The sequence below is a fragment of the Anastrepha ludens genome, chromosome 5 (genome assembly GCF_028408465.1).
Source record: "Anastrepha ludens isolate Willacy chromosome 5, idAnaLude1.1, whole genome shotgun sequence".
Classification (NCBI taxonomy): domain Eukaryota; kingdom Metazoa; phylum Arthropoda; class Insecta; order Diptera; family Tephritidae; genus Anastrepha; species Anastrepha ludens.
Genome location: NC_071501.1, coordinates 80076561 through 80104337, shown reverse-complemented (window position 1 = coordinate 80104337; position 27777 = coordinate 80076561). Strand labels below are relative to the sequence as shown.

General features: G+C 37.1%; 1 protein-coding gene across 1 annotated transcript in view; it reads left to right on the top strand.

The window, feature by feature from the left end:
• Positions 1-1436: 1436 nt before the first annotated feature.
• The window catches only part of LOC128864554 (zinc finger protein ush), an 89967-nt gene continuing 63626 nt past the window's right edge, over positions 1437-27777 (top strand). The window contains exons 1-2 of the mRNA XM_054104275.1: positions 1437-2852; positions 22026-22070. Of these exons, the coding sequence (XP_053960250.1) occupies positions 2846-2852; positions 22026-22070 (52 nt within the window). The 5' untranslated portion in view covers positions 1437-2845. The remainder of the gene's footprint in view (positions 2853-22025; positions 22071-27777) is intronic.

Below are 27777 nucleotides of genomic sequence, written 5' to 3'. Positions count from 1 at the left end.
ATGAACTTTCCTAGATAAGATTAGTTTTAATGTTCCGAAACGCACTCTCGTATCACTTTTATTGGGCAAATGCTCGAACTAAGTTTGCAATCAATGCTCCCTCATCCCTAGCTATGCGAGAAACTTCAATATGATATCCCAAATTGTTATAATAGATTTTACTTTATCTGAACCAGCTTTTGCAAATTTCCTACGCACAATCTTTCGATGTTAAATAGTATTTCTTATTTTATTTTAATTCTAGTCGTAAGTCTATTAATCAGTTTGTAAAAATTTTTGGTTTATACACTTAAATAAATAAATAAATAAACTTCATTAGCAAAAGGCTGAGAAAGCGTCTCTTAAACAGTCGAAATGTGTGGTCAGATGTCAAATATTCGACGTATAAAATTATTCAAAATCCTCATTTCTGGCCGAGCGAGGACACTGTGCCTAAGATTGCCTAACTGACTGGCAGGCTGACTGACTGACTGCCGGCCTGCTTCGTTGACTACTCACACATACATTCATATATATAAGTGAGTGTGTGCCGGAATGATGCATTCGTATGCTCATGTGCGCATGACCAAATGAACGTGTGGGTATGTGTGAGGGTTTTCACTAAAGTTTCAGCTGTTGTAGCTGCTTATGGATGATGTTATCTAACTGCGCTGTGCTGCGCGCTTATCAGCGTTTTATCAGTTTTTCATACCCTCTTTTTACTTTGCTCTTGCTGTTCAGCGAGTTCGTTCGAGTACTGCTTTTTCGAAACTAAAAAAAAGTATACGAATAACAAATAACAAATAGCATACAGCATAGAGCAAATGAGTGAACGACAGGCAAGCCGAAAGCAGGGTAAGCGTCTAAGTGCGTGTGTGCGCGCGCGCGAGCGTACCAGTGAACAGGCATACAGCCAAATACAGCTAGCGGTTGGACAACGGCGACCAGCGGATGGGCGGTTTACAAGTTGGACAATTGTCCGTTATATAAATACCCAAAAAAATATACCCTATTTCTTAGACAAGCTCACAACTTACAACTGCCAATTTATGAAACAAACACAAGAAGCTTGTGTATGGCAAGCTGGTTGGTAAGCTTGTCAGCAAACAAACAAGCGAAGGACGCGGCGGTCAGATTGCGAGAGCAAGCAAACTGCGGTTTCAAGCGCATTCAATGCGTTACATAGCAGACGAGGATAAGAAAGTGGTTTAATGTAGGTTTGTTGGGAATAAGTGCTGGAGAGTTTCACAAACTCACTATAAAAGCTCACAATGATTTACTCTCTCTTAGGTTATTGCAATTTCAGTACATCCACCGCCCTTAACAGAAATATCCTGCACCAAAACACAATTTGCTACTTCCACTGCTGCAACTTATCAACCCTTTTGGGGAATTGCAGTAAATGCGCCCCCAAAAAGCAACAACACTTCTTGTAGGCTACACATCAGCTGTGCTGGCAAATAACAAAAGCAAATACACCAACAAACAGCAAAGCGCTCACTCAATCATTTGCCATTCGCTCAGCGTTCGCCATTAAAGAGCACACTTTGACGCGTAGAGAGCGCATTTCCGCTCTACAAACGATTGCGGCAACGAGCACATCCAACGTTGAGTTTGTGTGTGTGCATGTCTGTGTAGCGCTTGGGAATAATTTCATTGTGGCCATTTCAGTTAGTCATAGAACGTGAAACGAGTAACATAAATTGTTTTAGTCGGCGCCAAAATATTTCGTTACGCGTTGTCCGCTGCTGCCGCGGTTACTAACAAACTCAGCCGCTATGAAATGTGTTTGGTTTTTTTTGGAAATCAGCGCGTTGTTATTCGTTTAAGGCATTATTTAATTGTGCTTTCAAATGAACGCTTTGTGTTTTTGCGTAAACTTAACCAGAATCGCAAGAGTGTTTCCAAGTAGGCAGTTTGTGGCTCCAAATGCGCGCGTAAATTTTAGCTTTTCGAAAAATGCACTAATTAAATCTTTGAAAGATAAGCGCGAAAGAAAAACAAACAACCAGTGAATGCTGATGCAAATTCTGTGATAAAAAGTGAGGTATGCAAACATACATACTTCTTTGCGAAAAAGTGAACAAAAGAAAATTGCGAAAACATCAGTAAACATAAGCAATAAAAGCCCAAAGAAAGCAAATAATACTATTTTGGAGTTAAGCATTAAATTAAAATGAATTCAATGTTTATGTAAAATGAAATGGCAAGTTATTCATGAATAAAGCGATAAAAGGAAGCTTTAACCTTTTCAAATTATTTCATATTGCAAGTGCATTTTAATCGCATTACTCAACTTTTCGAATTAACCGAAAAAAAGATTAAATTAAATAAACTCCAATTGTTCAGTCCACCAAATCGCCATTCCGTCACTCCACAATCCGTTCGTGCATTGTTTTCGTTCATACATAAATACTTACCACTTACATACATACATGCATACATACGTATGTCGGCGCTGAGTTATAAAATATGCAGCGATAAAAATCATCAACATTCAACATTTTTACTCTACTGCTGTTGTCGTGCATTTTTTCTTGCTCTTCTCATATATTTGTTGTGATAAAATCAGAGTGTTTTTTTTTGGTGTGTTAGTGGTGTAGTGCATGTGACTGACTGCTGTTACAAACACGCTTGCACACACACTCACTCACGCATCAGTGTTTTGGCGGGGGTGCACGCCCCACTCGCTTGTCACGGCATTTGTCACTCACTAAGTGTTCATTATCGTGCGTTCGTTTATCGCGAGAGCGTTAGTGAGCGAATGAGAGAAGCAGAGAGAGACAGTTGAAATAAAGGGCGCATTTTGAGCATGCATTTGCATCCACAGCTGGTGCTTAGTGTTGGGTAGCGGTTTATACATACTATGCTTGGTAATACTCGTATTAAATTAATAATTTTTTGAACTAATTTTATTGAAGATTATTTAATATTTTTTTTAGAAAACTACGGATTTTTGTATAAATTTGTTTAAAACCTTAAATATATCTCACGATTTTGGCCTTGTAATAGGAAAATCTCATATCTACTGTCACCCGGAAGCATAATTACGCTCGCTTAGTGCTTTGAGAGGGTACATACCTCCCACCACCCGTTTTGCTTTAATTACACTGTACTATAAATTCATGGCCACTCAAACCAGATTGGAGTTTGTGAATATTTTCTGAAAGTTTTGTACGTCATACCTATCCAGTAAACAAACACTCCCAAACCAAATCTTGTAATCTATCATCGTTGCTGCCACCTTATATTACCGCCAGGCGGAAGCATAATCCTACATGTTTTGAGTCGCTTCGCCTACAGACCTAGAGTAGAAGTAGGGAGTTGGGAATCGATTGTACCTGTTCTTCATCTTGAAAATTTCTGACGAATGCGCTTTTAGTGAGGTATACGATCGCCCCTCACACCTGACCATAACGTCTTCGATCTATAGTATTATTACGTTCGCTCTACATGTAATTTATTATGACTATGTAATATTCGCGAATTATCCTCAATAGAAGCTTTTATTTTCGCATAATTTAATGATTTAAAGATTTGTATTCGAAGAGTAAAAACTAGTATAATTATGACTAGGAGAACCATCAAGAAAGGACTTTAGATATTTAAATCTTTTTTTACATTTTTTGTATTATTGATTTTTAAATGAATGCTACTTTTAAATTAATCTCAAAAATATTTCGTCAACATTTGAAGTCGACCGACGTATTTGAGGATCCATTTACCCAGGCCAACCTTCTGCGGGTATTCCTGCAAAGCTTTAATGCTTTTTTATCCTACGACTCATGCTGCTTAGGCTCGGGTCTGTATCGATGACGTTTCGTAATGTTTTTTTTGATTTTTCTTTTAATTGTTGCACTGAGTTTTTGTGTACTATTGCAAAGACTTCTGTATTCTAAGAAAGTATCCCGTCTTTATTGACAGCAGAATGCTTCTATTTCCACTTTGATCCAAGAAGTACATTGCCTAAACGCTCTTGCGCGAAAGGCTTCATCCGTAGTCTTATGTCTACGCAAACATGTTTCCTTACATCCCTTTTACTATGTATAAGTGTATATATATGTATGTATTTCCAAGGTATAAAAGGGTACTTGCCATTCGAAAGGTAATTTGGGGCTGCAGGGAAGGAAATTAATCGAATTTCAAATTGATTCAATATATACCAAAAAAATTCAATTCAAAAATGGCCAAACAGCAAATGCCAAAACTTGTACTCTTCTATGTGCATCCTGAATGTATGCTTCAATACTCGTACTGATACTGAATTAAGGAAACGTGTTAAGCAGCGGTTTGGAAGTAAGATTGAGATTAAGATTAATACAAAGATAAGGGTAAACGTTAATATGTATGTATGATGAAAGGGATTAAGGCGAAGAAAATAAAAATAAAAATTTCATAAGAAAAGACAAAAGTGAAGGTAAATTTACACTCTTAATATAAGGGCAGAGGTGAAAGTGGAGATGTATGTCGATTAGGACTAGTATAGAGATAAGGAAAAAGGCGAAGATTAAGATAAAGCGTAAAAGATAAATATTAAATGCAGGATAGAAGTAGAAACAAAAATAGAAATTAACAGACGGATAGAGATAAGGATAAAGAGACGAAGGTAAAGATACAACTGAATTGAATAAAAACAACTACAGTAAAACTTCCATGATTCGAATTTCTTTGACTCGAATTTACTATAATTCAAACTAAATCGAGTGGAGATAACGTTTAGAGATCAGTATGCACTAAATTTTAGTTCCATAACTCGAGCTTTTCTAACTATAAATTTAACATAAATGGAATAATGGCGCATGCTTCTCCAAATCGCCTAATTTAAAAAATTCAAAATTATGTTATTTTTTTTTAAGCTTATTTATTGAAGTATTTGTATATTTATAAAGCGAAAATGCTTTTTTAATTTTTTTTATTATTTTTGTATACATATATTATATTATTTCTTAATTTTTTTTTTTAATTTTTATGTATTTTCGCTTTTTTTTATTTGTTTTCTTTTTAAGGTTGGCAGGTTTTTCTCACTGGCAACGCCATTATTAAGCACTATAGCACTAATCAGCATATTCGAAATGAAGTGGCATGCAAAGTGATGTTGAGGGTATAGTGGAGGAAAATATTTATCAACCTTCTAATGATTTTGTAAGAGATTATTTCAGAAGAACGAATTTATACATAATTTGGAAACAAATAACACTGACGATCACTATAAGGCTTTGAACAAATTAGAATCTCTTTTTACTGAGAACTCTAAAAAGAAAGTAGGTCTTCAGTTACTAATTTTTGTTTATTTTAACTCATTGTAACTTTTACATAAGAATTAATTAATTTTTTTCGATTAATTTACTAATTTCGAGTAAATAAATGGATTTATTACTTAAGTAAAAAATAATATTAAAAAAAAATGTTCTAAAATTTCAAGTCCCTATCGGTCGAAAATTTTCTTTAGATCGAATTATAAAAGCTTGACTGTACATTACATTGGGAATTGTTATTGAACGAATTTTTTAACTATACTATATACATATATACGAGGGTCATTTGAAAAGTCCGTAGAAAAATAAAAACTACTTAATTGTTTGGGGTAACTTTTTTTTTATTTTTCGACATGGCTTGCGTTTAGGTTGATACATTGCGTCCAACACTGTTCTAGTTTGTTGATTTCTTCAGAGAAATAGCACTCTTCCAAGTTGAATAGCCATTCGTATCTGCAATTACCTCCTCGTTTGAGAAGCCATCCATTTCTTCAAATTTGGAAACAAATAGTAGTCCGAGGAATCCAAGGGAGCCGAGTCTGGAAAACAGGGAGAATTTGGAACGAATTGAAATCCTCGTGCCATTAATTTTGCGGCCACAACTGCTAAGGCGTGAGCTGGTGCGTTGTCGTGATGGAAAGGAAAAATCATTCGACTTCCTCGTTTTATACGAGCGAAAAACCCAAAGAAATAGACCGATCTGGACAAAATTTGATGTGTGTTCTTCCAAGAAATGCTACTAAATAAACATAATCTCGAAATGAGCGAGTAGTGCTATCTTTCTGACTTTGCACAGACTTTTGAAACGATCCTCGTATATAATGTCCTCTTGTTCCGAGTATAGGTCTTTTAAAACTCCCGATATATCTTGAAACAAAAACTCCTCAAATGTTCTATAAAAACTTTGAAGCGCGCTTTGTGGCATTAATGATGCAAGAAGTCCCTTTTCTACGCCGTAATCTCTTTGCTCATTCTTAGAGTTGTTTTCATGGGGCGAGCTAACTTGCAGTTATCTTAGGTGTATGAGTTAAGCAATAGTTCAATAAATTTCGACTTTATTTTTCTGATGACTTAGCCTTCAAATAAAAACAAATGAAACCAGCCGATTTTTCTAAGAAAAAATGGCATCTTTATCTTTAACTTTCGTTAGAAATTCTAAATTGATTTATTTCATAAACTACTCTAGAATCTTCTGCATCAGTCATATCTGGTCTAGCTTGAAAATCTAAATTTTTAGGTTAGGTTGGGTAGAACAGGCTGATCTATAAAAAGATCTCACTTAGACATCTGGACCTTACTTAGGCCTCTTCTTATTATTTTATGTAATTCTCAATGCTGCGGGAGTTTTAACAAGTCGTTCAGCGTTTTGTCAGCAATACCCTTCAAGGACGAAAAGTATATTGATTCTAGGCACATTTGTCGAGTCCTACAAAGAGCAGATCAGTGGCGAAGTAGGGGTTCCAAAGAATCCATAGTATTCGCTGCGTTACATTTGTTACACGCATCGCTCTGGACTAATCCCGTTTTGGCTGCACGATGTGGGGTGAGACAGTGTACCGTCAGTACTCCAATCAGTATTTTGCAGTCTTTTCTAGGGGTGACAAAATACAGTTCGTAGTTTTCGTATTCTAAGCCCTTGGCATAATTTTGGCATTTTTGTTCGAGATTGAGTGTTCGCCCATCGGCTGTGTTTCCAGATGTAGTTTCTCATTTCGTTCTGTTTTCTGAAAGGAGAGTTGAGGGGGGGTATGGTATTTAAACGTTTCTATATTCTATTTGAACGAATGCACAATATCTCAAAAATATTGTGTCAAAATCTCAAGTACATCACAGCAAAATTTACGAGGTAATAAATATTTGAGCATCTGGTGTTCCGGGTCTCTGTACCTGCTCGACTTCAAAGCGTTTTTCTGATTTTTATTTTTGTTTTTGAAGTCTGCTGAATCAATCATTTTAAAATTTTGCACAGCACTTTTTCACAGAGTTCACCAGGTATCCCTTTTTATTTTTTTAATAATTTTTAGTCTTATAATTTACTATTAAAATTAGTTGATTTTTTTAGTGAAAACCAATTTTTGGCTTTCAAGTGCTACGAAAAATTGAAAAATCGGAAAAAAGTTCTCCCAAGCAAACTTCGAGAAATATAACATATAAAGGGTGATCAATTTAGAGGTATCGGATTTTAAATTGAAATAAAATAACGAAAATTTAAATTGATTGGGCAATCATTATTACTTTTATGTAGAACCATTCATGACATTTATTTTTTAAAGGTAATCCCTTTCAAATGTTAGCCGCAACTGCGCCATAATTCCGCCATCCGTAAACACCAATTTTAGATGACTCGCTGGAGGACTTCGGTCGATATCTCGTAAATAACTTTAGTAATATTGGCTTTCAATGCCTCAATCGAAGCTGGTTTATCGACAAATCATCTAGACTTCACAAATCCCCACAAATAAAAGTCCGAAGGTGTGATATCACAGGAGATTGGTGGTCAATTCACTACTCCGAGACGAGAGATAAGTTGCTCACTGAAACGACGACGGCGTAAATGCATTGTTCCACGAGCTGTATGGCAAGTAGCGCCGTCTTGTCGAAACCAATAGCTTCTGGAGATCACGGGCTTCAATTTCCAGCATCAAAAAGTCGTTTATGATGGCGCAATAGCGTTCGCCATTTACTGTTACAGCCTCGACTTTGAAGAAATATGGGCCGATGATTCCTCCAGCCCATAGGCCGCACAAAACGGTTGTTTTCAATGGATGTCATGGCTGTTCCTGAATAGCTTCGAGTTGCTCTTCAGCCCAAATACCGTTGGAGGTTAACTCACGTATATTACCTTTATTAAACCTTGAGAAAGCTAACTACTATGAAATTGTAATTTTTAGCGACATTCTAAAAGTAGCACTTAATAGGACTTTTAAATTTTCTCGCTATCTTCATTGGAAAATGGAATTATTTTTCTAAGCGCACTCTTAAGTTTCTAAGCTCATAGCTCTACACAACACTAGAATTAACGACTTTTCATATGTGTGCGTATGTATGTATTGCCGACTCGACAGCATATTTCTTATACCAATCATAAGAAATTCAAATTACTGCTAAATAACTGCCAAAACGACTGACTAACATCTGCACGAATAAACAAAATGTAATTGTCCATATTCACGCCTGACAGTGTTGGACTTCCTGCCTACCGTCTGCCACCTAACTTGCCAAACGCTGAGTTAACAAATACACCAACCAGCCGAATGGCCGAATGAGCGAACAAACAAACGATCAGCCGGCTAAACAAGCAGCCTTACGGCCAAGCCGTTTGTCAGCCAGCCAGAAAGTCAGCCAGTCAGTCGACCTGCCTACATAGACCTACACCTCTGTAGGGGAATATTGACTGCTGCTGCTTCTGCTGCTGCTGCCGCTGCTACTCCAACTCGGATTCTTATCAGTTTACTATCTGTTGGATACATTCATTTATAAAAACACACAATCCACCTTACATACAAGCATACATACAACCCCAAAACACGTGCACATGTTAATACAGCAACTCATACTTACAAAATAAACATCCCTATAAGAATTGGCTGATGAAAATTAGTACATACAAAATTTTCTCACCAATTCCTGCGCAAATGCTTTCAATATTGTTTTTGTTGGTACAAAAGGGACCATATCGTTCTTTCCTGCATTCCAAAAATGTATATGCAAATGGGAAACAAATAATCGTATTCGCCAGAGTTGCATTTCTCATGAGAGAGAGATAGAGAGAGGAACTCCAAATTCATAATTGTTTTATGCAGTCCAAAAGCATAGAAAATTTTTGAATGGCAAGTATTTGTCATCCTTATGATGGCAGAATCAGCTGATGGGCTGACGTCACTAGGGATGTGTTTACAAAAAAAATGAGATTGTGTTGGTGATACCAACGCTAAAATCAATCAATCATACTTAGTTGTCGTCTGAACAATGGCTGATAGGACGAGTGTGTGAATGCATGTGAAATGATTGTGCAGAACTCGACTATATCTCTCAAGTGACGTAACAAGCATTCGATTGTCTTCAAAATTTTCTTTGATACCACATTTAAAGAGCAAACCTGGTAAATCTGTCATCCTTGTGATTGGATGAGTGCGTGAATACGTACGAAATGAGCGGCCAGAATTCTGCTTCCAAGTCCCCGATGACGTGGCAGCAAAAGTTACTCGCTTAATTTCGTTCTCCGCCATAGTTGAAGTCCAAACCTGGTAATCTACAATAATATCCCTGTGTCCTTGATCCATTTCATTGAACTATTTGCGGTGGATATTTACATACATCAACTGTGACTAAAAATTACATCAATTCTGATTTTTCATATGTGCTGAATATTTACTTCATTGTTGATCATAAAGCAGCATTAGAGTGAGCAGTATAGCTATATTTTCTTCTTCTTTGTTTATTTAGGAAATTTCTTGTTTAAAACCACATATTTGGATAACTTTTACTGCAGTTCAGGGGGTTCAGATGGCCAGCATTCATGCCACCTCTTACAGTGGAAGATGAAAAACTCCTCTGCGTTGGAAAGATCAGGTAGAGGAGGACTTGGTTTCCCTTGGTGTGCCCAACAGGCGCCGGTTAGCGCGAGAAAGAAACGACTGGCGCGCTTTGTTAAACTCGGCCAAGATCGCGTAAGCGGTTATCGTGCTTTGTCTTTGGCTTTTCCGACGATATCTGCATATTTAAGTATGAAGCCATTTTCTCAAACTTGAACAGTAATCTTTGCAGGTCATCTTCGTTTTCTGATATCAATACAGCATCGTCTGCGGAAACCCGAGGCGGCTGTTTTATCTTGTTCTAATATTTCAACCATAATAACATTGAACAGTGCTGGGCTTAAGTTATCGCCTTGCCAAAATCCTGATGTCACCAAAATCAACACTGTTAACTTGCCTTTAACTTGAATCGCTGTTTTCATTTTGCTGTAATTTAATTGTCGACAAAGTCCGTAAGTTAAAAGCGGGCAAATCACAGGAGTAGAAATATCACCATCAACTTTTTCCCCATTATCATTAAGAATGTGATGGAAACTTTGTTCTGAGCATTGCTGGATATCACCATCAATAATGACTAAAGGCCTATTCGTTTCGAATAGCTGAAGCGCCTGGTATAAAAAATATGCTGACAGCTGGAAAAGAGCTGCCAAAAAATACATTTGTTTATACCCCTTCTATTCGCCATTTCCCAGCTCGCTATCTCTATACTCGATTAACTTGACGAAAAATTTGCATGTGAAAGCAACAACAACGTTATCGAGTAAGATTCGCTGATATATAACGAGTACGACTATTTAGGTCGCACTGCCTCACCAGCACATCTAATTTAAGGTAGTTCTCTTCCCGTGTTGCCGACATATGTTCATTTGCTTCATTTATTCGCGACCCGCTAAGTCTTGGCAAAAAAAAGAGGACTTTTGGGAAACTAGTGAGCTATAGCAGTTTTAGTCGCTAGCGGCGCATCTTACTCAATAACTTTGTTGTTACTTTCACGTCTTTTCATCAAGTGAGCAGAGCCCAGAACATCGTTAAGTCAGCGAGCAGATAAGTGGCGACTCGAAGGCGTCTTAACGGTCAAATGCCTTCCACTGTTCTTGCAGGGATATAAGTTTTGTAAATATGTATGTATATGTGCGCATACGGTATCTACGATCTAGAAATGAAGAAGGAGGAAACAAAAATAAAAATAAAAATAAAACAACGAATTCTGCGGATTGTTGTTATTATTGTTATTATAATTCCTTGAAGTGAATATCAGCAAAATTTAATCACATTCTCAACAAAACACAAAACGCCAAAGCTAGCAAAGGCAAAAGCAAAAGCAAGACGCGGGCAAGAAGGCGAAGAAGAAAAATTGCGGGGTTAGCGGCAAAGAATGAACAGTCAAGTTACTTACCACTGGAGATACTCAACCATATGGATATGTGCGCAAGTGTGTGTGCGGTAAATTCAACATCGGTATTTACATATACTTCATAGCTATACAATCGTACAATCAGCGAGTTAACTACATACAATAATGGAGTATGATACAATACAATACAATACTAGCTGTAAAAAATATATATATACATACATTGTTTCACTTGAAACAATTATTATTCCCTTAAGATATCAACAATAACCGCAACAAAACAGCCAACCAACCAACCAACCATCCATTTACTAAGCATATGCACATATGTGTATGAGTGCCTGTGTGTATGTATGAACATATTCTCAGTAGCGATTGTAATGTAAATTTGTTAAGAGGGCGAACACTTAAGACTTTGAAATGCGAAACAAAAACAACAACAATAGCAAAGTGAAAAACCCCACCACCATTTGGATTTTGGCGGCGTGTTGTCGAGTGCACTGAGCCATCGCATTATTATGCTCGTCTAAAGTCAGTGGCGGTTATCTGTGGATTAACTTAAATCTAGCGCACAGTTGAAGTTTGTGGGTGGGTGGATCGTAGCCTGTTTTCTTTGGAAAGTGATATGTACGTTATCAACGCATTCTAAATTTTGTCGGAGAGAAAAGTAAATACTTCATGCTGAAATGGAGTACACGCATATATTAACACACAATTTACTCAATTTTTCGAGTTTAACACTCGCGTATAGGTTTAAATGCATTAATATAATTTTATATAATTACAAAGCCATCGAGTAATAAAGGGTTGTCGTAGCAAATAAAAGGCTTTTTATTTGGAAAACAAATAATCTTTCTTCAGATATCTGCAATGTATGCAAAATTATCGGTAGCAGTGAAAATTATCAGAATCAGTTCGGGTCGTGTTCGTGGTACTCGATAATTACAGCGATACTGCAACCCTGTTATTATTTTGCAATTCTGCTTCCTATACCCAGCTGGAATTTAACCAAGCATTTGCTAGAAATGAGATTTTAATAATGAATTTTTTGATAAATTTACCAGTGGCCAACTTGGAAATCAGTGAAAGGAGGCAAAACTTGCTGCGGATAAAAAATGGCTTATGAGCGAAGGAAGAGGGGAGCGCGAAAATCATCAAATTTCTTTAAAATAATTCAATAAATATTTGTTAATATATATTTTCGGATGCTGAAACATTCAATGAAAACAGTGCATTAGTGCCTGTATTTTTGTTTTTTTTTTGTAGGTGAAGTAGGGTTCAAAGTGCCTTCGCGATCGTCGTCTACTGCATCGAGTGGTGGGGACACTAAAACAATCCCTCCTTCTCTTCTGCGAAGGGAGCCTCCTCCCTTCTCGTCTTCTTGTGTCTCTGTCTGTAAGGTCTCGCTTTGTTGTACTGCGTCGAGGTCTATCTTTTTTCTCCGTAATACGTCTTCAATGTCTTTTAACCGCATACCAGCACCCTCGCGTGTAAGCATCTTGCCAATCGCATTAGTCGGCGCGATTTTGCCAAACTGCTCCCTCAGAACATCTCTTTCCACATGCCATCTGTCGCAATTACGGAACGTGCGTCATCGTTCGGTGTTTCGCGGTATAGCCACCTGGAGTCACTTACTTTACATTGAGTGTCCCATCGACTTTTTTCATAGAATCCCATGCATCCACTCATTCCCGGGCCATGAGGTCGACAGGTATCTCCCCGCTGACCAAGAAAACTGCTGCGCTTGACACATTGCGGTAGGTTGAAACAACTCTGAGTGCCGCTGTAAAAAAAGTGAGAAAACCTCCATTGTTCATCTTCAGAGATAGCCCAAAGCTAGACGATAGGGTAGTAGATAGTAGTAGGACTCATGTACAAGAACTCTCCTTAAAGCCTTATCCAACATCCACCTAATCACTGCTGTGCCCTTCTGACTGAACTGACAGCAATAAATGAGAGGGCACTTTGCTATCTCTACGACGAGGCTTCTGTGCTTCGAGTTAAGGGGCACAGTAAGATGCTACGTCATGGCTTCCATGCTCCCAATCAAGGAGCACAGTAAGATGCTCAGCGAGAAATACCTCCTGGGATGCTATCGCGAGCATCACCGCTGCAGGCACTTGCTAGAGGCTGAGACACCTCTCAGGCGAGTCAAGAGACATCTCTTCAACTATACTGACGAGATGCAGGATCAAACACGACTACAACTATTGCGGAGGACAGTTTAGAGACAGACACTAAACGACATTCCTCGGGAGTCTCTTATCACCTTCTTAAACTCCCAACCTCTGAATGTCGTCATCGGAATCCAACTACTACCCATCACAAATGCAGAGCTTCAGCTGTTTTACTTTTTATTTAAATCCATAGTTGATCCCATAACCAACCTCTCAGCGTTTAATATGACGGCAGCAAGCTGTAAATTTTTTTTTATTGCCGTCTAAACTTCGCCCGCAGTTGGTGTTCTCGGATTATACCCTTGTTCATACGCTACACTCTGTCTTTGGTCATTCGGAGAAAAGAGAGATTGCTTCCTGATCGCCAATTTGAACTCCTTTTCATTCACTACCGACTGAAAAACATATTCGAAAATCTATTTAAAGAAGCTGATAATAATTCCGTGTGTCAGTACTTTTTTGACTAAATTTCAAAAGTGCAAAAAAATAAGCAATAAGAAAGTTTGACATTGTGAATGCCAACAGAACAGAAGGCGCACTGGGTTTAGAGGTCTACTTTGAGGCAATCATTATTTTTAACAATTAATTCACTTTCATGTCTTTCTTTATACATCATTTCATGTTAATAAAATTGACTCAAAATTAAATCAGTGAATTAATATCGAATATTTATAATTCTTTATGTTTTTATCTCAGCTTTGAGTTTTATACCAAAAAGTCAAGGACTGTAAGGAATTATTTTTCTCGAGCTATTTACAATTAGCAATGCGACTACTAAGCAACATCTCTCTAAAAATGTGAGCTTCAGTAAGAGAATACTGAATGTAGAAAAATACTCCATTTCCATAAAAGACAGAATAGTTTACCTTCTCCATTCTACCATTCATGCTGTTACCCATTCCAATTATCCACTATTTTGTCCATATGTACAAGTATGGCTTTGTTTCTTAAGTAAAAGGTTGTGTAGTCCCCACAATTTCTATCGTAGCTCTTTGGCCTGATTGGCAAAAGTCAAGCTAAAAATCAGGGCTGAACTTCATGGACGACATTTACAATAGCGACAACTCCACCTTCTGTTAAAAAACAAATTGTTCGTCAATCCTCACATGAAAAACAACACCAGTGGCCTTAATCGGCTGTTAAAAGTCAAGCGTTTTTTTCAGTCCAAATCCAGAAATTTTGCTTATTCTTATACTCTCTGAACAAAAAATTAGGTTCATCGTTAAGCGTTAAGTATCCGATCCACCTTCAAATTGATTTTCAGCCCATTTAGCGAACATACAGCGCAAACGATGGTTCGATAGCTTTAACCCCGGCATCAGTTGGATCTCGTACTGGTATAGACTAAAATCGTTCGCCAAAATCTGCAATGGGGCTGAGTTATTAACAGCGACGTCGAATTGAAAAATGTTCACTTTAAAAACTTTTCACTCTATACCACAATTTTCAACACTGAATAAATCCCAGAATAATAAATTTTTTTTTAAATGTTTAAGACTACTTCTTATTATACTCAAGCCTACATATAATTAAACGTATTTTCCGAAAAATTTACAATATCCAAACTACTTGGATCACATGGTAAGGGATCACTATTGTGCTAAAAAATCGTCCAGTGACAGAGTTTGGAACTTCTTTTACTGCTGAACTTTAATTTGTTATATTCAATTTCCAGCCAAGTGAGAAGCAATAAAATAGTGAGATTGGAGTTTTCACTCAACTCGATCACTTAAAATCATTATGCAATGACGGTTTTCACAATTCTTACACTTGCACGTACATATGTATTTTATGTTAACATACAGTAGTACTTATGCACATATACACATACATACATATGTAATCGGATACTCTGCATTTATTTGAAAGAAATTTTTTATAGTAGGCAGCATTTTAACGAAAAAAGCTTTGAGCACGTGCCGCTTGTCCAAATAATCATACCTGCGTACGTACTTTAGTAAACATTCAAAAACCTATGTTTCCGACACGCGTCAGTAGACTTTCGTACAGTAAAACTTGTTAACTTGGGCACCCCTATTAATGAGAGTCGCACAAACTATTTAATGAAATAAGTGTTCATATTTTCATTTATTTACGAGTAGGCATCTTTGCAAGGCCAAAACAAAATTCTTTTTTTTTAATTATTTTTTTGTTTGTTTGAAGACAGTTTTGAATAATTTTTGATCCATGTTTCTCAGTTCATTATATAAAGGGTGTTTTTTTTAGAGGTTAGGTTTTCAAGATGAAATAAAACGTATATAATTTAATGTTATGGCCAAGAATTTAGCTTTATTATAAAGATAAGGGTTTGCCATTATGTTTTAAAAATGATTTCGGGCAAGTGGCCGCCGCGGCTGGCTCGAATAAATTCCAGCCGAGAGGCCCAATTTTCGACCACTTTTTGCAGCAATTGGGGCCGTATGTCAGCAATAACGCGCCGAATATTCTCTTCCAAAACGTCAATCGTCTCGGGCTTATCTGCGTAGACAAGCGACTTCACATAGCCCCACAAGAAATAGTCCAGCGGTGTTATATCGCACGATCTTGGAGGCCACGCCACAGGTCCACGGCGCGAGATAATGCGCTCACCAAAAGTTTCCTGCAATAAATCGATTGTTGCGTTGGCTGTATGCCATGTAGCGCCGTCTTGTTAGAACCAAAGGTTGTTCACATCAACATCGTCCAATTCAGGCACGAAAAAGTCATTAATCATGGCTCTATAGCGCTCTCCATTGACTGTAACATTATGGACGGCTTCATTTTTAAAGAAATATGGACCAATGATTCCCTCTGCCCATAGAGCACACCAAACAGTGACTTTTTGAGGATGTAACGGCGTCTCAGCAATGGCTTGTGGATTATGTTCACTCCAAATGCGACAATTTTGCTTATTGACATACCCATTCAACCAAAAGTGAGCTTCATCGCTGAACAAAATTTTCTTGTGAAAATCGGGGTCGGTGGCCATCTCATTTTGGGCCCAAATTTGCACGATTTGCAAACGTTGTTCAGGTGTAAGTCTATTCATTACGAAATGGCAAACCAAACTGATCATAAATCAAGTGACAGCTGTCAAAAAGACCATCTACGAAAAAAGTAGTGCCAACTTGAAAACCTAACCTCTAAAAAACACCCTTTATATGTTTCAGGGTTCTACAGTATTTTTTCTTATGTTGGATAGAAAACCCCACAACATTACAAGAATGGTCCTTGACTCTAAAACGCAATGGGGTTACAGTAAATCTCCTAAAGATCAACAAAAATACGATGTTTTGCGGTGCGTAAGGCTACCCATAATTGGATCATCTGAAATAGGAAAACCAACAGCAAAGTAGTATTCTATTGTTATTTTCAATGTGGTTTTATCAAAATTTATCGTTTTAAGGTTAGTATACAGATCTTAGGAAACTTGAAAACTCCATGTAAAAAAATGCTAACTCCATATAAAGAAATGATGAAAGAAAAAATTCGCATGTCAAATTTTTGCATTCGATACGCAGTTCTTAAATATATTCGTGCACTTATTACTACTTATATTCGATTATATCTGTTTTTGATTATTCTATTTCCAAAAGGTTCTTTTTTCTGAAAAAAAAAATTACAGGGCAACCCAGGTTTTGCACAGAAATGTAAAGGGTTTCCCAATAACAGGTGTTAGGTGTTAAAGAGGAGCGATGATTAACGACTGCTTCCTAGGTAAATACATCAGAATAATGTTGCCAAGAAATGGCAATATTTCGAAAAAAATGCGTTTAAAGTTTCTCTAGCTGCTCTAAAGTCACTCCAGACGGCTTTTAATTAAAATCACATAGCTCCGTAAGTTATGTTCAGATTTTCATGAAATTTTGAGACGATATTTTTAAAATTGTATACACTCAGGAAGTGGTAAAATCGCTAGAGTAGAATGGGGTAAGATAGGTATGGGGGCACAATAGGTAGGTGGGGTTTTCGTCGCACCGTTTTTGCAGAGATCACTCGTCTTATGTGAATTGAATACGTGGTGGGGAACAACGTTCGCGACTGTCATTTCGGCCGTCACCATTGATTAGTTATCCTAGTTCTGGCGTCGTTTAGTTTTTTGTGAGCTTTTCTCCGACATAGCATTTTTTTTATTCTACGGTGCAGTGCATTTAATGTATGTAAATATTTTTCAGGTGAGTTTTATTTTACGTAGAAAATAATGCTGAACACGAATAATGTGTCAGTTTTTTGATATTTTTGTTTTTTAGAAAAATATCGACACAAACATAAAACATGTGCTTGGGGGCACTATAGGTCAGCCGTCTGGGGACATTATAGGTCACTACTTTTAATGGAATAAAATAAATTTTAATTGTTTTTGCAGCAAAATGGTGCGTAATTATGTGCGAAAAACGCCGAAACGAAGTGAAGAGGACGTAAAAAACGCAGTCGCGGCAGTCCGAGATCGCGCTAGTGTTCGATCAGCCTCTAAACAATTTAAAATTCCGTTCGAAACATTACGTGCTTGCGTGATGAATTAAAGAAAAATTCCTAACTTTTATAACATGTGCAGTGTTCATACTCTATAAATAAAGGTTAAAACGTTAATTTCCAAGCCATGCACATTGTTCTTTTCCCTTCACATATAGTGACCTATCGTGCCCCCCGATTTTGAAAATATCGAAAAAAAGACCCTTTGTCTTATTGAATGCAGCTTCTAAAATATTTAGCCAAACACAAGTCAGTATAACCAAAATGTTAGCAGATAAATAACCTTTCAAAATCTTGCTTATTTTTCAAAATCAATACAAAAACACCGTTGCAAGAGCTCTCCAAAAAAAAATGACCTATCTTACCCCATTCTACTCTACTTTGATAATTTAGAAATAAAAGTGTATCCAACCGTTTGGCTATGTATCTCGGAGGTTGGACACACTTTTTCTCAATTTTTGCATAGCAGTCATTAATATCTGGTCTTATGCTGAAGACTACTTATTACTACCTAAAAAATTGTTCTCAACTTCAAACTTTTTCGTCAGCATTATTAGAAAAATTGTGACTCATCCAATTTTGATATAATATTGTTCAAATTTAAAGTAAAAATGCTTTTTGCCAGCCACAACCTAGAGTCCTAACCACTAGTCGATCACGGCCAAGGAACCGTCGACAAAGAAATTATCAAAATTCAACGCGAGTTTTGCACCAATTCAAACTGGCTCATATTATATCCAAATTGAATGAGCTGAAAACTACATACCCAGAATTATTCTAAAAATGCTGAATAAGGCGTTTGAAATTTTATTGAGAATTTGTTGAGATGCTTTTTTTTTTAATTTTGCATGAAGTTTCAAACAGAGTTATACGGGTATGGTTGTAATATTAACTATGTTTTCGTTAAAAAATAAGAAAAAAATGAATATAAAAAAATAAATAGTTTAAACTTTGCAATATCTTGCACTGCTATCATTTTAATCGTCACTGTATATACATATATGATTGACGCTTACACTCCTGTTGGGTGGTGAGCCGAGCTGCTGCTTCTATTTGTGATGTGCGACCTGATATTGTTCCAGAAATAGAGGGTTTTAAGCCGATTCCGAACGGCAGAAATTTTTTTATGAGAAGCAAAAATATTCTCGGAGAGGCGGAGAGGCGACCGCTATTAGAAAAAACTTAATAAAAAAACAGAAAGAGAGGAAAAATTTACGAATTTTTTTCTCTATATAGAGAAAATATCTCTATAAGCCACCAACGAAGAAAATCGTTTGATAAATAAGAAAGTTGTGAATAATAAAATAAAAATATACGAGTTATGTATGTTAATCATTCAAGGGGGATTAATTTTGCGCCATAAAATATACATATGTAAAGCCTAATTTTATAGCTTTTCTCTCAAATATATATTAGTTTGGGTGGAAAAAAGTCCAATATTTTCTCACTGGATGGCTGTATCTCGTAAAACATGGATCAAACAATTTAAAGTTTATGCTCGTTGTCAAGGTGACATTTCACACTACAAAATTCTTTTGCTGTTTTTGGTTTGTTAGTAGTCGTGGCATCGTCCAGGAACTAATGATCGACCATAAAACAGTGTTAGACCATTTGCGCAAAATAGCAAAATAAACAATAAAAATAATGGATTTATTTTTTCCCAAATTATATGCATAGGTAAATGTTTTTTCTTTGCATGGGCACTCGCACAACTTAGCCAGTGTTCACTGTATAAAGAAAGTGATCGAATCGTTAACATCTGAAATGTATGAATACTGTAAACATTTAGACATTTCAAGTCTATTCATAGCAATATATTTTAAGTTATCTTGGAACTTTGAGCGTACACACACACATACATATCACTTAACTCAGTGTGAACAAGTTTCATTTTGAAAATTGATATGTACATAAATACAGAATAACAAGACGTGCCTGCGATTAACTATTTGAGATAAACTCTTTAGTGTTTAAGTTATACATTTATTTCCCATACCACGCGTAAATATCATGAATAAAATCTAATATTTGATTATACGAAGTGCATTTGGAGAATTTTCGAAAAATGTAGTCGAGTAAAATAAAAATACGCAGATATCTTCTTGCATCACATTCTCATGAGACGCCTGGTATCAATCAATAGAGATTTAACTTCATTCGTTTAATTTTTTTCCAACGCCATCAATTGGAAAAGTGAAGAAGTGCGTCGAGTCGGGGGAAACGAAGAAAACTCTGGCTACTGTCAGATATGCCTCAAGTTGTCAGAGCAGTGCTCACTGTTCTCGATGCCTGCGGACAATCGGCTGCCCACGCTGCTCTTCGAAATTAGTCAGTGAATCTAAGGCAAAACTGAACAGTGTTGCAAAACGCAACAAAGTTTGTCTTCTTTGGATGCCTGGACATTGTGGTGTTGAAGGAAACGAGTTTGCTGATGAACTGGCACAGAAGCATACCGCTAGACCCTGAACCCTTTCTAGGCGTCAATTCTGCGTCGATTCAACCATGAATTCACGACTTCATGAGGTCTACCCATATAAGATGTTGGTCTGAGTTGGACTTCTGCAGAGTAGCCAAGTGCTTTGAGAAAGAACCAAACAGGAAATTAGCGACCTTTCTCCTAAAACTTAGGAGGAAGGACCTGAGAGTGTAATTAGAAGGCACAGGATATGGCTACCATGGGAATCATTGGCAACTCAATATGCCTATCCTGTCTTGAAAATGAGGACACTCCAGAGAATTTTCTCTATAGTTGTCCGGCGTTTTCTAGAATCAGACTTAGGCTGTTGAGTTGCAATGTACTGAGTATGGATAAAGTTCATAGTCTTCCTCTTCCGGATCTCTTAAGAATCATGACTGTCCGTATCATTTGAATTCTATCTCTTGGCCTTAAGTGCAAAGGACAATATAGCGTGAATGCTTAAAAAAATTGAATCAAAAATCAAAACCCTCGAAATTTTTTGCTTCCGGAATCAAATAAAGGGTGATTAAGTTTCAAGGGCCGGTGTTGATTTTGGATAAAATACAATTTTCTTAGGAAATTATTATCACTATTCTTTATTATGATAATAATGGTATGGCTCAATTACATACAGAACAAAATATCGGCCAAATTGCCGCCGCGGCTTTGGCGGCACACCTCCATCCGATGGTCCAAATTTTCGATGACGCTGGGGCATAATTGAGGTTTTATGCCGTTAATGTGCCGAATTATCTCATCCTTTAGCTCTTGAGTTGTTACTGGCTTATCGACGTATACCTTTTCTTTCAAATAACCCCAAAGAAAGAAGTCCAACGGTGTCAAATCACATGATTTTGGCGGCCAATTGACATCGCAGTGACGTGAGATTATTCGGCCATCAAATTTTTCGCGCAAAAGAGCCATTGTTTCGTTAGCTGTGTGACAAGTAGCACTGTCCTGTTGAAAGCACATATCGTCCACATCCATATCTTCCAATTCGGGCCATAAAAAGTTCGTTATCATCTCACGATAGCGAACACTATTCACAGTAACTGCCTGTCCGGCCTTAATTTGGAAAAAATACGGCCCAATGAAGCCGCCGTCCCATAAACCGCACCAAACAGACACTCTTTGTGGGTGTATTGGTTGTTCGGCAATCACTCTTGGATTATCATTCGCCCAAATGCGGCAATCTGCTTATTGACGAATCCACTGAGGTGAAAATGTGCCTCATCACTGAAGATGATTTTCTTCTAAAATTGGTCATTCACTGTTGCCATTTCCTGCCACCATTCTGACCATTGACGACGCTTGAAATGGTCAAGAGGCTTTAGTTCTTGAGTCAATTGCACCTTGTAAGCGTAAGTCTTTATGCATAATGTTCATCAACGACGAGCGTGAGAGGTGCAATTGTTGGGCACGACGACGAGTTGGGGTGGACGGCTCTTCAACCACATTATCGCGAACAGCAGAAATATTTTCTGAATAACTTTAACGCGTTGCTCGATTGTGTATCTTTCCATGGTTCAAATTGAGTTAGTCTGAAATTGAAAAATGTCAAATTAAATGCAGAAAAAAACTTGACATTTAGGTGTGGTTCACATTCAATATCGGCCCTGGAAATTTAATCACCCTTTAGACACATTATTTAAAAAATTATACAAAATCCCTTACATTGCACGCATTGTGTCCATTTTTTGTTGCTATATTTTTTGACAAAAAGTTTTATTACTTAACAAAGCTACATATCTTTATTACTGAAATCTTCTAATGAATAATTTTGTATTAATTTTATTTTCAACATCTTAATTATAGGTGATTGTTCCGAAACGACAGACGAGATGACAGCCGATAGTAGAGGTGAGTTCGAGCAAAGTGCTTTGAATGCTTTTTGTTTTCCTATAATTTATATGCATTAATAGAAATTTAAATAAAACACATTAGACACCACCATCGATATGTAGTAAAAATTTTAAAGAAACAAATTGATGCACAGGTATAAGTAGCTTAAGTAAATAAATGAAAAATTCAATAATGGCCATAAAAAACTTTTTATGGTTTTTATTCAATATTAGTCGCACAAATATTTACGGTCACTGTGAAAAAGACTATCAAAATAAGCCATAAAATTACGAAATTAAATTTCACACCCAGCGTGAAGAAGTGGTAAGAGCAGTGGAAAGAGTTGTGAATAATCTGTAATTGGGGCCAGGAGGTTAAATAAATCGAAATTAATCAGTAACTTTATTACCAACGGCTACTTTGGCAAGAGAGTGTGTCTCCATAAAAATCAATCAATAAAACCGAATGTTTAAAACTGCAAGGCTAAGAAAGCTAAAAATGAAAAAATAAATATCCAGTACGTATAGATAAGAGAAAATGAGAATGGATAAATGCATATGTATGTATGTATGTATGCACATTTGTATGTATATATGTATTAATGCGCGCTCATACCCATTCACACTCATACACACATATAGTTACATTTTAAACTAATATAAATATATTTTTGTTCGGGAGATGTGAATTTTTCGATTTTTACGATCCCGTAATTTTCGGGGTCTCGTTATTGCAATCCCGAGCTTGAGATATCCACTTTTGCCACCACATGAAATTCTTCTTCAGAAATTACAAATCCCAAAAATGTTCGGGACTATAAGCAAAAAAAAAATTAATAAAAATACCGAAATCCCGTGCGTTCGGGATCCCGGTATCCCGGGATAGCCATTCCTAATTTATGTATATGCGTTCATCGGGCGTGATCTCTCCTGCTGGCCATTGAGTTGCCGATGGCCAGAAGTTGGCGGCAAAGTCGCGTGCTAAGCAACAGATAACATTTTATACACTGATTTGTAACATTTATGTGTGAGTAAGCTGATGTATGCGTTTGCATGTATGAGTGTAGGAGTATTTAGAATAGAGTGAAAACCCAAAGTTTATCACCATTTGCAGGAGCCGCAGCAGCAGCAGCAGCCACTAGCCGTCGGTATATCCTTTTGCCACCATCAGCATACTCAGCCATGCGTCAGCGCTTTATTCGCATTATTTTGCCAATAAAAATTTAATCTCCTTCGATCCTAACGTCCGCCGCTTACTGTCCGCCCTCGACAACGCCTTGCTCTCAACGTACTTGGCGATATGCACATTCGCAGTCATTTGAAGTTCCTTTTTTTCTCTCCCTTTATTATTTTAATACTAAGCTTTATCTATCGTAAAAACACACCATCCAGCGATGATGTCAAGCGGCCAATTGCAGCGAGTCGATTTAGTTAAAGGATGCGAAAAAAGGATGGGGGATGGGAATTTTGTCAGTGCGATTGCTCATGCGATGGTGTCGTAGTTCACACGCTACCCCTTTTTCGAGTGACGTTGACTTTGTTGCGCCCACCCCTGTGTCTTTTGACTTTTTGTCATTCGGAAATTGATTATGATATGTATTCTTGTCACTCATCTACATAGTTACTCGCCAGAGCCCTTGTCGACACGTCCATCTGCAGTGTGGCGTGTGAATGCAAGCAACCAACCAACCAACCCTACTTGCCACAATGGATGTTTTGTGTGTTTTTCTGTAAATTTTTCGGATTGACAATGGATTTGTGCGGTAGTTCTGTGTGATGGGGTGCTTGTGTGGGCCAACGGCGGTGTCAAATCAAATAATTTTAAGCATAATCAAAAACGATATCAACAACCAAACTGAAAATAGAAATAAAGTTGAGTTTGTGATGGGGAGAATTCTATTATGGGTCACTTTGTATTTGAATAGACTGGGTGAAGAAGCGACATAATTAGGTAAGCTTATTAAAAGGGATAAATGAAAATTATCCAAACTTAAACGGATTGCCCAAATGTTATTATAATCAACCAACCGTATTTTCCACAATTTAGAGCTTAGTTGTTAAAGAAAAATACAAAATACTTCCGCCTCATCCTGCGTTATTGAAATTGTCATGGATTAATTGTTTTATGCCTAGTAAATATCTTCTTTTCTTTAATATAAGTATTACAACATGCAACAGTTGATGAGTGGCTTGTAGAGGGTTGCAAAACTACAATATATTCGAAAAAAAGCCTCACAGTAAAGACAAAACCTATAGCAATAGAACCGTGAGAAAAACTAAAACAAAAAAAAACAAAAAAAAAACCGTGTGAAAGCGCCGAGACGTACGCCACACTTAACACACTCGGTTAAATACACGAGAAAGGATATATGCGCCAACTACACGAGCATTTGTCTACTTTTCCCAGTATCACCCACAGGTGCGAGGAGTTTAAAATAACTATTTTTTAATCCAAAGTGAGTCTATATACAAGGTGAAGTCCAAAGTAAACAAGACTGAGCTAAAATAGAAACGACAAGAGCTTTGTTCTGATAACTTCGAATTTATTTATTCAAGGCCCCTCTGGCCTTGATACATTGTTGTGCGCGATCTAAAAGTTTTTCGAAAGAGTGTTTCATGTCATTGATCGGAATGTCCTTTAGGATATCGGTACAAGCCTTTTGGATGGCATCAACGAACGCAAAACATGTTCCTTTCATGGCCAAATGCAATTTTCTGAATAGGTAGAAGTGACTGGAAGCCATACCAGGCGAATACGGTGAGTGATTGATGGTTAAAATGCGATTCCTAGTCAAAAAATCAATCACAAGAGTGGATCGATGAGATGGTGCATTATCATGCAATAAACGCCAGATTCCTTCTTCTCGGTATTCAGGGCGAATTCGACGAATGCGATGCAACAAACGCTTCAAAACGCCATGATAGAAAATTGTATTGACGGTTTGGCCCGTTGGCACGAACTCCTTGTGGTCGATTCCCTTGGAATCGTAAAAACAAATAAGCATCAACTTGATTTTTTACTTCTCCAAACGCGATTTTTTGGGTGGTGGCTCATCTGGGGCCTTCCATTCGGCACTTTGGCGCTTAGTTTCAGGTTCATGTTGGAAACTCCACGTTTGATCAGCAGTTACAATGTTGTAAAGGAAGTTCTCGCCTTTTCTCGCCTCTTTAATGAGGTCTTTCGAATGTTGAATTCTGAGCAATTTTCGGTCCTCAGTTAACTTGTGCGGTATGAAACGTGCACAGACTTTTCGTAAGCCCAAATGATCAGTTAAAATGCGATAAATCGATGTTTTGGAGTTATTCAACTTCGATTCCATGAATTTCAACGATGACTGCTGCTCATTTTTGAAAAAAATTTACGAACGATTTCGATGGAGTTTTCGATGGTTACTGGTTTTGGGCGGCCCGTATATTCATTGTCATTTATGTCCTCATAACCATCTCTAACTTCTTTAATACTCAATCTGAAATAATTCAATTTCTGAAAAAAATCGCTCGCTGGAATAATTGAAAAAGTAAAAAATTGACAAATTTTTCGTGGTAAATGCAAGTAAATTAATGTTTCTACTGTTGACTCTCAACAAGTGCAAAATTAACCGTTTAACTAATTTATGTATACCTACATGCATACAAAGTGATATATAATGGAATTGCATACTTAACTTTTTTCTACTAAAGTGAGTTTCACAAGTTTTGATAATTTTTTTATTTATTTTAATAAATTTTTAATGAAATTAGAGTTCATTCTCCGATAGTCAGGCGGCAGTTAGTGCCCTTGGCTCATTATTTATGTGTCGGGCAATGCCTGACTTCTCTCGCAACTGTGGCATAGAGGCAAACTGCTTGGCTGATGAGAGACCTTAGAGACGGTTTAACGCTAGGATTGGGATTTCCTTGAGAACCTGTGGTCTATTCCTGGAAAGGTGAGCCTCGTGACAACTCGGCGAGGCTAGTTTCGAGTAGATCAAAAGAGCTCGAGGGAACTAAGGATAACAAAGCCGCAACTCTCGACTTTGGTAGATATCCTTGCTGTGTATTGTCCGTTAGGTATCCATGCGGTGAAACTTGGAATTGCTTCAAGTACTTCCTGCAACAGCTGTTTGGAGAGTGAGGTGGAATCATCTTTGCCAATTCTTCTCAACTGCTCTGCTCTCGTCGGGCTAAGATTCAGACATCTGGGCTCTCACTTTTTCTACACCTGTGGATTTACCAGTTTTAAATATCAGACACATGTGGAATTTCATCAGTAGCGGGAAGCGGTTAATACAAATGTAATTAGCCACCCTCGGTCGTCATCCAATCCTTTTTTCTGTTTGGCTCTTTTCTCTCTCTGTATGACGTCACAATGGAGGAACTCTGATTATTTGTCCAAGTTGGCCCCTCGGGTGAGCAGCCATTTATTCTAGAGTTCACTCTACTACAAAACCCATATAAATTAAAGTATAATTTAAGCTTTGTGCAAATTGAAAAAAAAAAAATCAAAAAAATATTTCGTAAAAATTGTAATATTTTTAATCAGGCATTTTAGAAAAACTTCGAGTACGCAGTGCTTGTTAAAGCCATTGAAATTTGAAATAACAAAGGGCGATTTTAAAGTGGCTCAAAAAACGTGCTGATTTTTGACAATTTTTTGGGTGAGAGTTGCGTGTTTTCTTCCATAGAAAAAAATGTACAGCATTCGTTACATGGCGCACCCAGTTATTTTTTTGTGTTTTACAGTATTTCTGTATAATTTGTTTAATAAAAACTGGTGCTTACACCACCATTTGTCTATGTGCAGATTAAAAACTATTATTCATATATTTTTCTGGTCACCTTACTTATTCCCTTTAGTGCCGTAGTTACTACCAGCATTATTTTTCTCCATCATTAATTATGCTCAAAACTCAATGCTTTTGGACGTGCCACATTTCACCTAAAAAAGGAAAAGTTTCAGATCTCACACCAACCCTTGACCTCTGCTCTTGCAATCACTTCGCTACTGCCAAGCTCTGCTCCCAATTTTTGTCACGAAATTTGCGGCAAATGCGTTGCTCTAAAAATGTATGTGCGCAGGTATGTATGTATTGTTGAATTGTATGATGGTCTTGTAGTTGTGGTTTTTAGTAATGGTCACCTAGTGGGTGGCATTTTTTACATACCCAAGTACATACCTATATATAATCACAGCGTTAGTTCTGTGTATCCTTTAGCAGATTCTCCTTTTTTTGGGCTTAGTGCCATACTGGCTTTTGATTGCTTATGGTTGCAAGTATTTTGTTGGTTGATTTGATTTGATTATTATTGCATGTATTTAAACTTTTTGGGTATTTTAATCTTTATCTGCTGTGGCCACACTCAATGAAGGCACCTTTTTCCGATTTTCCCCCCCTTTTCGTTATCATTCCCACCATTCGCATTTATTTTTATTATTTTTAAAATTTTCCAGGCAAGTTTTTTTAGTCTACGAATATCTCGATTTATTTTGCTATTAATTTACTAAAGTGTCAATACTGCAACCAAGGAAATTTAAAACTTTGGGAAGATCATTTTTTTAACACAAAATTATTTGATCCGGTCTTATGATGAAAGTAAGAGCTGTGTAACTTTGAAATGGAAGTATATGAAGAAGCAGATAAATTAGCTAATGAGGCCCCCAAAATTGGCTGCACCTCACAGGGTAGTACTAGGCAAAGCGTCTGCTAGGAATTTGAACTGTGAATACTGATTTTTCATACAGTTCT